The sequence below is a fragment of the Apodemus sylvaticus genome, chromosome 23, assembly GCF_947179515.1.
Source record: "Apodemus sylvaticus chromosome 23, mApoSyl1.1, whole genome shotgun sequence".
Lineage (NCBI taxonomy): Eukaryota > Metazoa > Chordata > Mammalia > Rodentia > Muridae > Apodemus > Apodemus sylvaticus.
Genome location: NC_067494.1, coordinates 33,503,470 through 33,518,560, shown reverse-complemented (window position 1 = coordinate 33,518,560; position 15,091 = coordinate 33,503,470). Strand labels below are relative to the sequence as shown.

Below are 15,091 nucleotides of genomic sequence, written 5' to 3'. Positions count from 1 at the left end.
CTAAAACACCATGATTCTCTAGCTTTCTGAAGGTTAATCCTTTTTCCTTCATTTCAAGAAATCCTTAATATTTTTTTTTTTTTTGGATTTTTTTTTTTTGAGACAGGGTTTCTCTGTATAGCCCTGGCTGTCCTGGAACTCACTCTGTAGACCTGGCTGGCCTTGAACTCAGAAATCCGCCTGCCTCTGCCTCCCAGAGTGCTGGGATTACAGGCGTGCACCACCACCGCTTGGCTAAGAAATCCTTAAAAGTTAAGGGACTGTGCCTATTAGGAACAAACACAACAAAACTGACTTGGTCCTTGTCTTCAAATAGTTAAAATGCACCAAAACATTGAATTTCTGGAAGGCCCTGAAACATATCTACTTATTATGCTCAAGTTCAAACATACACAGTCCTTCAGTGTACAGCGAGCCCAACATGGTTCCCCAGAGCTTAGCATTTGATTTACAGAGATGCTTGTTTCTTGCCCCCAACTCTTCTTTTCCCATATCACAGAGAGTCACCCACAGTTAGTGGCCATTTATAAAGACAACAACAACCACAACCACACATCAACTACATTCCGTATACACTGCTCGATGTTTTGTCCGCCGCCAGGTCTCCCAGAAGGATAATCCCTACAACACAGAGGCTTGGGGGAGGGAGGGGAGGTTCAAGAGATCAAAGAAACTGTCTGCTCTTGCAGGCTTGCTGAATGAGGAATGTCTGTTTTACACACGTCAATCCAGCTGCAGAGCGAGAGCGAGTGCCTAACTTCCGGTCCACTTTTCCCATTACCGCCACAAAACTGTAGAGGGTGGTTCTGATACTAAGGTCCTGCTCCCCAAATGGTTCTTGACTGATCAACAAAGATAACATGGACCAACCAATGACTGAGAATGGGGTAGGACACTTAGAGTTGTGCAGGAGGACTCAGGGAGAATTGGGAGGACTAGGGGAAGAGAACCAGGAAGTGGCAGCGGGAAGAAACGGACATGTGAGTTTTCAGAGGGACTGGTCAATGGTTACTCTGTCCAGTCATGCCTGGGGTGGCAGAGGAGGTTTAGGAGTGTCCAGTCATTGAGTTAGCAAAGGAATTTTAAGATTAACTGGTGTGTGTGTGTGTGTGTGTGTGTGTGTGTGTTGTTTATTATCTGTAGATCTAAGGAAATCTGGGGGGGGGGGCCTTAGCTTACATTGGGGTAGGAAGAACTACATGCTACACACAATACTCAACTAAAAGCAACTTAAGGAAGGCAGGGCCTATTCTGACTCAGAGTTTAAGGCTGCACAGTTCATCATGGAGGCACAGTGGAGAAGATATGAGGTGACTGGCCTCGGGACTTCTCCAGCCACGAAGTAGAGGAAGATGAATGCCGACACTCCTCGATTTCTGCTTTCTATTCAGCCCAGGACCCCAGATGCCCAGGTTCAGGTTGAGCCTTCCCACCTTCAGTCAACTCTCTGGAAACACCCTCACAGACACTTCCGTGAGTTTGTCTCTTGGATAATTATAAATCTTTGCAGACTGACAATATTAATTATTACATGAAGCTAAGTGTAGTTTTTTTTTTTTACTTTGGCTATTCATAATTCTTTAATCTAGAATTTTAGTTTGCTTGCTTATCTGTTTGATTTATTCTCGGTGTAGGAGGTACAGAGGTCTTTGTGATCACAGGCACACACTAGAGCAGCCGTTCTCAACCTGTGGGTTGTGATCCTGAATGATCCTTTGGTAGGAGCTACGTAACAGTTATCCCTCATATCCCATTCGATATTTACAGTATGACTGATTCATAACAGTAGTAAAGTTACAGTTGTAAAGTAGAAACAAAAAAAAGAATACTTGATGGTTGCAGTCACCACCACATGAGGAACTGTATTAAAGGGTCTCAGCATTAGTGAGGTTGAGAACCACTGCACTAGGGACACCTGGACTGTTAGGCACACGGTGTTGAGGGACACAGGACTGCTACTCTTACTTCCTCAGATGAAGTGATGAGAGCCCTACTCAGGCTGTGTGAATGCTCAGGGCGTGAGCTGAGCCCGGAGCATTTCCTTCTCTGTTCTAACTATCCTAGGCCGAGGTTTGGAAACTACTAGCCCCTGCATAATCTAATCTTCCAGGCTGACTGATTCAACCTGCCTTCTCTCAGCTTTTGACTGAATTGTTCTGCCTGCTTCATGTTAGCTTTGGCAATATGTTCCAATCTTAGGGCACCTCCTCATTCTGAGGCTCGTTCTGGTTTTGTCTTTACCTGTGTCTAGCTTCTTCTCTCTGTAGCCTGGCTTTGTAAAACTGTCCCAGTAAAAACTGCCACACACACACATACACCACCCACCATATACACTATTCTCTCTCTCTCTCTCTCTCTCTCTCTCTCTCTCTCTCTCTCTCTCCCTCTCTTTCCCTCTCCCTCTCTCTTCCCCTCTCTCCTCTCTCTCTCTCTCTCACACACACTCTCTCTCTCCTCTCTCTCTGCTCTTAAGTAGCCACTCTTTCCCAAGCTGTTCTTGTGTGAGTTGGGTATATCCTATCTCTGAACTCCATTTCATTCTCTCAAATCTTCCTCTGATCCATCACTTTGCCTGCCCTTCAATTAGATGTCACTTTCAAACGTGGCTGTTCCTTCTACAAATTAACCTTACCTTCATTGTTAGGGATTAAAGATAGGTACTAAGGCTGTGTCTATATTCCAGCCAGATTATAACGTAATCCAGAGCATGCCTCTGTTTAAGCTAGCCCACACAGATGTAGAAAATCTCTGGGTGCCATCCCTTGACAGAACAGCCATGTTGCTGGATTAAACCTCCTCAACATGCAGACGTGCTTACCCGCCTGATGACCTGTTCGGTATCTGTGTGGCTGGAGCCAACACCAAACCCTTCTCCAGACCCTGATCATAAATTTGTTTTTCTCAGTGAATTGCAAACCTGCTTTTCTCAGTCAATCTACAGAGCCTATCCTTATGGGCCTTATGAAGAGTTTTGATGCAGTCATATCTGACTTGTATTTAACTTACTTTCTTCCTCAGGGAGATTAATGGGCTTTGTTATGTGCTCAAGATGTAGTCAGTCATCATCAGAATAATTTTCATCCAATTGTGCTGTGCTTAAATATGCCTAAAATAAACCACCTGGAGTCAGACTCCCAGAGTTTGCACCACCACCCGCCTTGAGTCGTGTTGAGACAAACTGCCTTCTTGCCTCCCTTGGTCCATCTCTCTGCTGCAGAAATCCTCACCTCTAGTACTCCATGTAGGTTGCATTTATGAAGATTAAAAGGAACATCAGAAAAGCCCATTCCTTAATCCCCGGAGAAGCAAGGATTCAGCCCACGCCCCACGACTGAGTTCTAGACAGTAGCTTTGTCTTCCAGCTAAGAAGCCAAAGATGAGGCAAGGCAGGCTATTGACACTGGTGAGCAGGGCTGTATGTACCAAATGAGGACTTACACTGAAAATGACAAGCCTTGCTGGGACATGAGATCCAATCCCCTGACAGAGCTGTACACCGCAGGCCACACAGAGCCATAAGACCTGATCTGCCCAAGTATGGGAAGGTTACAGTGAAACATGCTAATCTGTACATTTAATGTGCCTGTGTAACCACATAGTATTTTTTTGTTAATTTTTAAAAAATAATAGGCTAGATAATAGGCTAGAGCTAGCAAGATGGCTCATTGGGTAAAAGGGCTTGTGGTAAAAGCCTGAGTTTGATTCTCAGAACCCATGGAAGGAGAAAACTGACTCCTGAAAATTGTCCATTGGCCTTCATGTGTGGGTGTCATGGTGCATGCATACCTGAACTCTCTCTCTCTCTCTCTCTCTCTCTCTCTCTCTCTCTCTCTCTCCCTCTCTCACACACACACAAGCATATAAGCACACTAATAGTATTAATAAATTAAGTAAAAATAATAGCATGATCTTGGCATTACTAATAATCACAGGTCAGTCAGTCAACTCCATAATAAAGGCTTGGCTGCTGAGGAGTTGGCTCAGTGACTAAGACCACTTGCTCAGCAAGCACGAAGACCTGATTTCAAATCCCAGATGCCCGGGTTAAAGAGCTGGCATGGCTGCCCTTTCTGGAACACCAGCATGGGAGGGGCCAATAACTTAGAAGACTACTTCTAAAACTCAAAAGGACCTTTTCAATGTAAAGGATGAACCAACATATGAGAAAGTTCCCAGCTAGCATGCCCTGCCGTGTCTATAAAATGTGCCTTGCAGCCGATCTTAACTTCTAAATCAAACGAAACTGCAAAACTGGGAAATGCAGATGTTACCTTGAGTTGGGGGCAAGATTGGAGGAAAAGACACAATTTACCCAGGAAACCATCTTGCAGCCCTTGTCAGGGAAGATGGTGTGCCAGATTTGAAATGTTCTTAAAAGCAGTTTGGAAGATACAGAAATGCCTTAAAACAGAATTCCTTGCATATGGATCCAGATTTAACCTAGCAGTTCTGTTACAATCAAATTCCTAGCTCAAAATTTCACTGTGCAAACTTTCCCATAAGATTAAAGAGAGGGGGACGGGGAAAGAGGGTGTGAGGAAGGGAGATACAGAGACAGAGACAGAGATAGAGGCAGAGAGAGAGAGAGAGAGAGAGAGAGAGAGAGAGAGAGAGAGAGAGAGAGAGAGAGCACTCACTATAAACATATCAAATCACTGCAGGATTTAAAGGTCACATTTATCTGTGACTACAAAAGACCCTTGGACTAAGTGAGAGGCTCTCCCTACCTCTGGACTCCATTGCTGCCATGTTACTTGTGAAGTCTTTCTGAAACTAACTGGGCGTCCAACTGGTTTTAGCTGATGTTCCATGTGACTGGAACTCCTTTATTGATGGTCAAGAAGCTTCCAGAGCGTGAATAAGGTCCTCCTAGATGGGCATGAGTCAGAGGCATGGGCATAGAAAGCAAACAAGATGTACATGAAGCCTGACTATGGGCTGGTAGGATTGCTCAGTGGGTAAAGGCACTTGCTGTCAAGTCTGAGCCCTAGAGCCTACATGTTGGACAAAAAGCTACAAAGTACACGGGGTCAAATGCCTTGGCCAGGTAAGACTGTGCCAATGTGGGCACCAAAAGAGAAGATGCTCTAACCCGGGGAAGATCCTCTCAAGTTCTTTTCAGCTCAGAGCTCTGGGGCATGTGAGAACTCAAAATTCTCACTTTGCTTTGCAAGTCATTGTAGGAATACAGTTATCAGAGCAGATAGGTGAGGCACATTTAGAGACATGTCTATCAGCTTGATGCACAGAGTTTCCAATACTGAGACACAACCTATGTGACTCCTTTGCTTCATACAGAGTTCTAGGTATGCCCAGTAGTTACATGGCAGTCTTAGAATCACACTGCCTGAGTCCACAGGAGTGTGAGTCCACCTCTCATTCCAAGGAACTCCCACTTATGTGAGCTTGGCCAAGCCTCCTGGTCTTTTCTGAGATTGCTTCCTTAGTTGGAAAACAGTGACAGCAAGAGGCCTCTCATCTTTGGAGTGCTGTGAGTGGGAAATGAATTGGTGTGAATAGGAAATGAATTGGTGTGAACAGAAAATTAATTTGGTCTGAATGGGAAATAAATTGGTATGAATATAAAAATGAATTTGATGTGAATAGAAAATGAGTTGGTGTGAATAGGAAATAAGTTGGTGTGAACAGAAAATTAATTTGGTCTGAATGGGGAATAAATTGGTATGAATATAAAAATGAATTTGATGTGAATAGGAAATAAGTTGGTGTGAACAGAAAATTAATTTGGTCTGAATGGGGAATAAATTGGTATGAATATAAAAATGAATTTGATGTGAATAGGAAATGAGTTGGTGTGAATAGGAAATAAGTTGGTGTGAATGGGAAATGAATTGTGAATGGGAAATGAATTGCTGTGAACAGGAAATGAACTGGTGTGAAAAGAAAATGAACTGGTGTGAATGGGAAATGAACCGGTGTGAATGGGAAATGAACTGCTGTGAATGGGAAATGAACTGCTGTGAATGGGAAATGAACTGCTGTGAAAAGGAAATGAACTGGTACATGCCAAGTGCCTAAAAGCACCTAGGATGGAACCAGGGCTCTCCAAATGCCCACTCCATTATTCTCCAAACAAAACTGACTGGGTTCTGCAAATTTTCATGTAAAAACCTCAGCCAAGTCTATGTATTTCTTCTTTTTCCTTCCTTCCCAACATTAAATGTTTTATGCCCTGCAAAAGAAAATTATTTTCCATCCGCAGAAGGACAACTCATCTAACTGCTGATCTGTCTGGTCCAAATCCTTCTCAAATTAAGTACATGTTCTTACAACACCCAGCTCAGCAGACAGCACAGGCCATCCGCTGGCACCACTGGTATGAAGTTTGAAGGCTAGCCAGTTGGCTTGCTGTGTCAATAAACATCTGAAAGATATGACCAATTTCCATTTTTTTTTGTTTGTTTTTTGTTTTTGTTTGTTTGGTTGGTTTTTTCGAGACAGGGTTTCTCTGTGTAGCCCTGGCTGTCCTGGAACTCACTCTGAAAACCAGGCTGGCCTCAACCTCAGAAATCTGCCTGCCTCTGCCTCCCAAGTTCAATTTTAAATATTAAAAGGATACTTTCTGGCCTTCATATTTATAAGGTTCAAAGCTATAAGGCAGAGTAGGTCCTTCTCATTCATGAACCAAAGGATGATAATACTTGAAGTGGTGAACAAGAAAGATACTCAGGAGAGAGAACTACCACTAAAAGTAGAGCCCCCTCAGTGGAGAAATAGATGGGAAGAGACGGTGCATGGCTGTCTAGTACTCCACCTGTTTCTTTACTAGTTAGCAGAGTTGCCATTGGTACAGTGTGAATTGCTAGCACTCCTCTGCCTGACAGAGTAGAAGAGAAATATTGACACACCTCAATGTATGCAGAATATCTTATATAATTCACCACAAAAGCTCCATTCAAACACTCCCGTTGTTTGTTATGGTCAAAGACCTAAAAGCTCAAGGGGAAAAAAAAAGACACAAGGAAAAGATTCAAGGTCATATTTACCCTTTGAACTCTGGATCTAAACTGCATGTTCAGCGCAGTGAACATTCAAAGTTCCACTCCCAAGCCCCACAACCAATTACTCTACAGATTATGCAAAATACATAAGTTGTCAGGGTAAGCAGTCGAGCTGGTGCTGGTTTCCCAGGGTACATCTAATGAAGCACTGCTAATGTCAACAATAGTTTCTCTAGTAACTCAAACCTTCTCAAACCCAAAATGGACCATTAAAGCCAACAGGAAATAAAAGAAAATTAATTGTACTCTATAGAGGCCCCGGCTGAACACATCCATTCATCCAACAGGAATTTCATGTAAATCAAACACATTGTTTCTTTAAGGAGTTTCAACATCTTCCTATTTAAAAAAAAAAAAAAAAAAAGAACCATGGCCATGTTCCATTTTGTCAATTTTTACTTATGCAACTAAGTGGGCTTTTTGTGAGAGCCAGACTAGAAAATAATATTATTACAAATTTATTGCTTATACAGTCAAGCTTCATTATATTGTAATCATTCATCGATAGACAGCATTGAGAATACTGTTGTCTTGTGTAATATGAATGCTAAAGAAAATATATATGCACAATAGGCCATAAAATATGTGAAGATAGGATAGCCTACATAGATTGGTAAAGCCAGTAAGTTCATCTGTCTTTCTCCTACCTTCCCCCAAAAGCCCAATAGTTACAAGAACACAAATCTAGCTTCAACTTGGAAACCACATTCTTAATTATTAATCTTCTCCACGCTTACACCCTCCCAAACTATTCTCCACTAACCGAAATAGAACACTTCGTTGAGAGCCCTGTTTCTAAAGACTCTCGGGAAATCATTCGGCCTTGGTCATTTTTCTCCCTCCATCAAATGTAAGTGTGTCAGACCTGCCTGTACATAACTTCAGTCCCTGAACAGTGGGGAAACCTGTGCTGTTGGGGCAGGGCGCGCGGGGTGGGGGGTGGGGAGCTTGGGTATCCAGAGCAGGGAAATCTGAGGGGTACTACTTGTGCCACCTGCCTAGGCACTCTAGGGGGTTGCCTGGTTGTCGGTGGTTTTCACAGAGCTTGGGAAGGAGACCAAGCTTCAACAAAGCCCTACGTGAGCCCCTTGGGGATAAATCTTGAGGACTCGCCTTGAAGGTGGCTTAAAAAGAGGGAGCATTGATCTCACGGTTATGATGTACAATTTAAGGAGCTAAGGGGGAGTCTGAGATCCCCAGAACATCTCCACTCCAGGAGTTTAAGATCCTTCCTCATCTACCAAATGCTCTCCTTTCTACAGCCTCTATTAGGGCGCAGGCAAAGCGAGCCACCCAAGGCGAGTCCCACTGGGTATAGTTAGAGCTGTGCAGACAAGCTCCGGGAACACGGAGGAAAGCATCGAGCTTCTCTGGAACCCTCTTCCCACGCCATCAAGGGAGCCTACAGCTCTCCCAGGCACTAGGCAGCAGAACCCAGGCAGCGGGTGTCCCAAACGCTGTGCCCTGGCGCCAGAGGGCACCCCGGGGAGAGATCAAGCAGCGACAAGCTCCCCAGGAGCTGGGGCAGCGCGCACCTGGGAGCCAGAGCCACGGAAAACTCCCGGGTGGGCACAGAGGGGCAGAAGAGGTCCCGACCCTCCCTGTCAGTGTCCAGGTACCTCGCAGCCATACAGCTGACCCAGCTGTTCCACGATCCATTCTTCCAGCACCAATCGCTTCCGAAGCTCCTTACGGTCGTATTTCACTGTCACTTTTCCCTGCTGGTGGCGTCGCTGCTGCTGTTGCACTTGCCCGGCGGCGGCCACCGTAGCCACGGGCGCCGAGTCCTCCCTTGAGGAGCCCGAGCCACTGCTAGATCCAGGGCTGCCGCCGGTGCCACCGCGGGGACTCTGGAAGAAGACGCGCGCGCCGCCGCTGCTGGCCCCGCCGGCCGCCTCACCGCCGCCAGTCACCACCGACATGTCCCCGCGCGTCGGAGCCTGAGAGTGTCCCGGAGAAGGGGCGGGCGAGCGCCCCGCGCCGCTACCACCGCAGCCCGGGCAGCCGCATACGGTGGTCCGCACCTGCTCCGCGCGCCTCGCCGCTGGATCCTCGCGGAGGGAGGAGGGAGGAGGGCGGGCGATGAGGGCGGGAACCAAAGCCTTAAAGACGCCTCCCAGGACCCTGGTGCTCCAGCCCCAGAGACCGCCCCCAGCTTGGAAGCCGTCCGAGGTGGAGAATCTGTGCCCAGGGACAGGCCCTCAATCTGTGCCCAGGGACAGGCCCGCGAGGGGCTGTGTAGTCCAGTTGGGGAGACTGGCGTGCACGCCGGGTCGTCTGGGTGGCAGGGGACAGTCGGTCCTCTATGCGGGCATCCTCGACTGGGCTTCTTGATCAACCTTGGGGCGCACGAAATCTGTGGACTCCCTCTGTCTGGATCAGCTCTCTCCCGCCGGGTAAAGGTCCTGTGAAATGACCGCGCTGTAGGATCCTCTCGCCACTGCTCTCTCAGGAAGGCTGGGAGTGTCTCCTCCCCTCTCCTTCGGCCCCACCCCAAGGCTCTAAACACACATTCCTATTCACGCCGTGACCACCACAGATACCACTTCCTCTGTCGGATTGGGAAGAAAATTGATGAGGCGATGTTTGTGCAATCAGGCAATTACCAAGCCTGGGAAATTACTCCCAGACTGGGTTTTCCTTTTTCTTACCAAGCGCCTGGCTGGACACTGAAAGCCTGAGCGGGCCCAGAGGGTGAGGGGCTAAAGCCATCAAGGCCTGGACTATTTACGCATTTGTCTTGTTGTGTTCCCAAGCTCAGCCTGCTTTCCTCCCAGTGCCCGTTCTAAAGAACCTCTCCCCGCTCACCCCCACCCCCAAGGAAGGCATCTGCATTGACTAGCTTACTTGAAAAACAGCGTGCAACCAAGTAGAATCACGAATGAATGAGCTTATTATAACGTTTAGGGCTAAGAGGTGGGATGGGGAATTATAAACAGAAATGAGTGTGTGTGTGTGTGTGTGTGTGTGTGTGTGTGTGTGTAAAATTACAGGGAGACACCAACATATTCCTGCTGTACATAACAACTCATTTCTGTTCAGACAACGGAGAGAAACCACAAAGGCATTCAGAGAGAAGGAACCAACAGTTAAGCTGTTGAAAACAAGCTGGTGACTGTTCCCTGAAACTCTCAGAGGAAAGAAAAGCATCAACTGAGCTTTGGCTGAGCATTTTCTACAGAGGAGAAAGTCTAGGTGGGATTCTCCACTGAGGATTAAGAAGTAACCAGTAGCTAGGGCCCTGCATCACCTGCTGCCACTTCAGTTCTACCCACATTCTCAGGTATCTTTGGTTCCCCCCCCCAAGTGGGGTTTTCCTAGAAAGGATGTGAGGTGATTTCCCCAGAGTTCCATGCCAGCAGCTCATTGGGAGGACACCATCAGGCCTAAAAAAGAATAAATGAATGATCTTCTAGAAGGTCTTACGTAATTCAGTGGCTGAGGTAGGCCTAGAACTCTTGCCAGAAGGGTCAAAACTAAAAGGTCAGATCTCGGTAGAAAGAATAGGCCCGGAGCGCAATTGGTTGAATTTTCCTTCCAACCTAGAACCTGTCAGAGATAAAGGACACAGATTCTCTGGAGACATCTGCCATTCTATTCGTCATTGACCTCTGACTGCCTTACAGGATATGTCCGACTATCTGAAATCCAAGAAACCACAGCCAAGAGATGCATCTTCACAAAATCAACAAGGAGGATGTGAAGGGAGCTCAGAGCTCAACTGTGCCCTCACCCCAACCCCAACGAGCTCGGCCTCCTTCCAGACAGCTGGTTCCTTACAACTTCTCAGGACCAGCTTCAACCAATTGCACGAACCAGAGCTTAATTTCAGAACAGAAACAACTGAAGTGTTACTGGTGAAGGAAGGAGAAACTATACAACGTTTCTGTCTGGGTCCATCCAGTGCTGAAACCCTACAATACTAATTATTTTGAAGACTGCTGGCATCTGGAGGCATGGAGCAGTGGGAAACTCCCGCTCCCTGCTCTGAAACTTCGGACAATGAAGTCAGTCATTTGGGAAGGGCTTCAAAGAAATCATGAAAATTCACAAAGTTCTTTCTCAAGAATTCTTTAGTCAATTCTTTTCTTTCTGCATGGGACGTTTTGTCTGCGGTGGTTAAACTCAGTTTTCACTTGAGACTGCAAGTGTCACCACAGGAACAGGTGACAACCATGGGACCTGTGGAAAAATCTTGGGTAAGTAGATAGGTTCTCTGCATAGCCTACGATCCCCTCATGAGTCCCTCGAACTTACAAGTGGGCCTTGAACTAACTCAGTGCCCCTCTCTCTAGAAACACATTTTTTTTGACCAGTACTTAACTGACATTGGAAGTGAACTCCACCATCCTAGTTCCCCAACCACATGCTCATTCCATTCTTGAAAACATAAACCTCCACACCCCGGTCTCTACAGACACTTCAAATATAGCTTTGTATATTTCCAACGACAAAGGTGACCTGTAAGGGAATAAAGCAGTTCTCTCCAAGCTGGGTCCTTTTTGCTAAGATGACTAGTTAAGCTAGCAGGCTTAACTAGCTTAACTAGTTAAGCCTGCTGCTTAGCTTTAGAGAGTGCTTGTCTCACACTGGCAAGGCCCTGGGCCCAGTCTCCACACCCAAAGAAGGCAAAACTGAGAATTGTTCACATCTCTATTGTATAGACATACACATTATATATGTGTATGTATACACATACACAGAGAGAGACTGAGGGGGGAGAGGAAACTTTGTTTCCTTCTTTTGGGTGTTTTACTCCCTCGGATGTTTGACTTGGGTCAAGGTGTTTTTGTTTTCTGGAATCATATAGTTCTTTTATCTGAATATGATCTTTATGTCTGAAGTTAGATAGAATTTTTAATATGAGGCTCTGCACATTCTTTGCCCTCCCAGGGAAGCGGATGCTGTATTAATAGTTATGCTCAGATGAAAATTTCTTTACTTCTCAGAGACTTGATATCATCATAATTACATGACACCTGGTGATCCCCCTTGGGGATGTTATGATTATAGCCTAAGGCCACAAACTTAAACATAGCATTCTTACCTAGAGTAATAATGCCAGTAATAAGATGTTTAAATGCTTGGGCTGGCGAGATGGCTTAGTAGGTAAAGACACTTGCTGCCCTGCCCAATGATCTGATTTCTTGGATCCCTGGAACCCACGTGATGGACAGAGAGAACCAGCTTCTGTACGTTGTCTTCTGACCGCCACACAAGCTGTGTGTGGAAAGGAACACACACACACACACATACACACACACACACACACATATACACACACACACACACACACACAGAGACAGACAGACAGACAGACAGAGACACAGAAACAAACACACACACAGACAGAGACGGAGAAACAGAGAGAAAGGACAGACACACACAGACAGAGACAGAGAAACAGAGAGAAAGAATAGACACACACACAGAGAGACAGAGAAACAGAGAAAGAACAGACACACACACAGAGAGACAGAGAAAGAGAGAGAAAGAACAGACACACACAGACAGCGACAGAGAAACAGAGAGAAAGAACAGACACACACAGAGACAGAGAAACAGAGAGAAAGAACAGACACACACACACAGAGGGGAAGTTAATAGAGGTGTGTATATCTTCATTCTCTCAGGGGTGTGATAGTCAGGCAAATAGTGGCTCTCTAGTCTGGTTTTCACCTTAAACAATGAAGAAACCCAATCTGTACTTTGGGTCTCTATCCATTATGCAGAATATTTTCAGTTCTCAGAATAAAACTAATGACAACAGTGACACTCCTAGTATACTAGTGTAGATTTTCTTTTGATCTCTGTGTCATCTGTTTCGAACTTTTTCTAACTCTAAGCCTTTTTGATTCTATAATGCAGTGAGACACTCCAAAACGAAGCCAGCTATTACTTGCATAAATATCAGTAGTCATTAATCACAAGTCTAAAATTTTGCCTCCACAAAAGTCCTTCCCTGACTACCCATACAAGACGAACGGTGTGGAGGTGGCATGGGGTGGGGTTGCACAGCTTTAACACTGTGTAAAGGTCATTCCTAGTCTAGTGACTCCAGCTCATAGACTATCTTGTCCCTCTCTGTTCAAGTTTGTCTTTGGAAGAAGTTATGCTTCTGTCTAGACAAGGGCTCTTGTCTTCCCCCCTTTTCTCTGCTGTAAGGGTCATCCTTTCCCCCTTGTCTGTCTTCTCCTCCACAGTTTGGCTATCACCTGGAAGGGCCCTTAACAAGGTTGCAAGCTAACCTCTGTCACAGGAGTCCTTGCTAGCATTTCAGCTCTGTAGGAATTTGACCCTTGCCTCATTGGGTGATTTTGATCTCTAAGCCTTCTCCTCCGAGGTCCCTGTGCCAACACTCTCCTGCTCTTAGCTGCCTATCTGTTGCTGCCTGTCAGCGGCTCTTGCGAGCTCTTTTTCCTTTTGAGATAGATGATTCCCAGCTATACACATGACCTAACCCTTACTCATTATGCTCACGTCAGCCCACACAGCAAATAGATCCTTCGAAGATGATGAGTTCATTTGGAATAGCAGTGAATGGAAATACATGTAGGCAGACTCAAAGAGGTTGCAGGAGGGAGGGAATTCTACAAGGAGGATAGGAGATATTGCACATGCTGTTTTGTAGAAATAATTCTTGGGCACAGCAACCAACAGCAAGTGTGATGACAGCCCCCCAGTCAGGGAGATGTGGAACAGGTACCATTGCAGAGATGGGCTTTGGTTAAGGTTGTGGTGGTCCTCGGGCAGTGCTGTCATTGTGCCTAGACCACAGCTCCCTGACACTTTTACTACCACTTAACTGCCATGGACACCCCACAATAGGACTGGGGTCTCAGTGGGTCTCAGGTCCCAGCCCCAGATGGACAGCACAGACATTCAGTGCAGAGGCACTGGGTAAATATATTTAGGATAGATGAGTCCTTTTATCAATTTCTTTCAATATATAAGTCCTTTATTGTCCTCAAAGAGCCCAAATTGTACCTGTGATCAAGATCTTGTTTCTGGAGCTAGGAAACTGAAGCCTCACTCTTCAGCCTGCTGCACGGTACCTTCTTCAGACACATAGGTACCATCCAAAAACTTTCTGACATCCTTGTTTTTAACTGTTTTAGTTTTCTGAATAAGAGCCGCTGAATTTGAAACAAGTTCAATATCACTTCCTTCAAGGGTTAATTCACCCTTCTGGGCTTGAGAGACAGAACAAGCAACACCTGTCCTCATCGGAACCCTGCCGATGCATCTCTTACCCAAGAAATTTCGGATTTCAACCCAAGACCCATTCTCCTGAATAACAATGACATTGCTGGGGAAGTGAGAACACACAAACCTCATCTTGTATCGGAAGGCCAGTGTAACACCCTTGGTTATGTTCTGAACATGACTGCAGATGGTTCGAACAGTGGCCAGTTCCTTTCTGTTACCCCACCATTTACCAACCCAGAGCCTTTTCTTTTTCTTTCTGAGAAGACTCAGCTCTACATTGATATGATTGATGCCCCTCCACAGAGTTCACCTGGGGCCCTGCCCAATGACTGTGTGCCACTTCAGACTGATGTTTACATTTTCTGGGATGTCGACAGTAGGATGGCTGAGAATGGTCTTCATTCTCAAGGTAGATGGGGCAATGCTATCAATTTATTAATAGAGAAAGCCCAAAACTGTATAGGGAATGTTTGGGGCCAGATATTCTCAGCAATGTAGAAGGCTTTTCAACCCAATGTTTTTCAAATAATTTTTAAAACCTCCATCACAATAAGCAACTTGCTTTTTTCATGGCCCAAATGTCTATGCACAGACACCATTCCTTCTTATCGCGTGTGATCCACTCTAACATTTCAGAGTCGACCATCTATCCTGCTCTCTTAAGATTAAAGAATCAGGGTTGCAACTTACTGAACTGGTATCCCAGTGCACTCGTATAGAGACTAGAGCATGCCTGGTGCTTTTGTTGACAGAGCAGGCCTCTAAGGTGCAGCCCGGCTCTTCTTCTGTCCAGGTTGGTTACTGAGTCACTTGGAGGTTTCTTCCACCAATATTAAACAATCTAGCAAGCAACTTTGACC

The 15,091-nt window shown here is 45.7% G+C and overlaps 1 protein-coding gene and 1 pseudogene across 1 annotated transcript in view; both read right to left on the bottom strand.

Moving 5' to 3' along the window:
• Ppp1r14c (protein phosphatase 1 regulatory inhibitor subunit 14C) overlaps positions 1-9,072 on the bottom strand; it is a 100,272-nt gene extending 91,200 nt beyond the window's left edge. Inside the window, exon 1 of the mRNA XM_052169706.1 lies at positions 8,642-9,072. Coding sequence (XP_052025666.1) covers positions 8,642-8,944 — 303 coding nt within the window. The 5' untranslated portion in view covers positions 8,945-9,072. The remainder of the gene's footprint in view (positions 1-8,641) is intronic.
• A 4,979-nt stretch (positions 9,073-14,051) lies between these two features.
• Positions 14,052-14,633, bottom strand: LOC127674046 (60S ribosomal protein L9-like; annotated as a pseudogene).
• Positions 14,634-15,091: the final 458 nt, after the last annotated feature.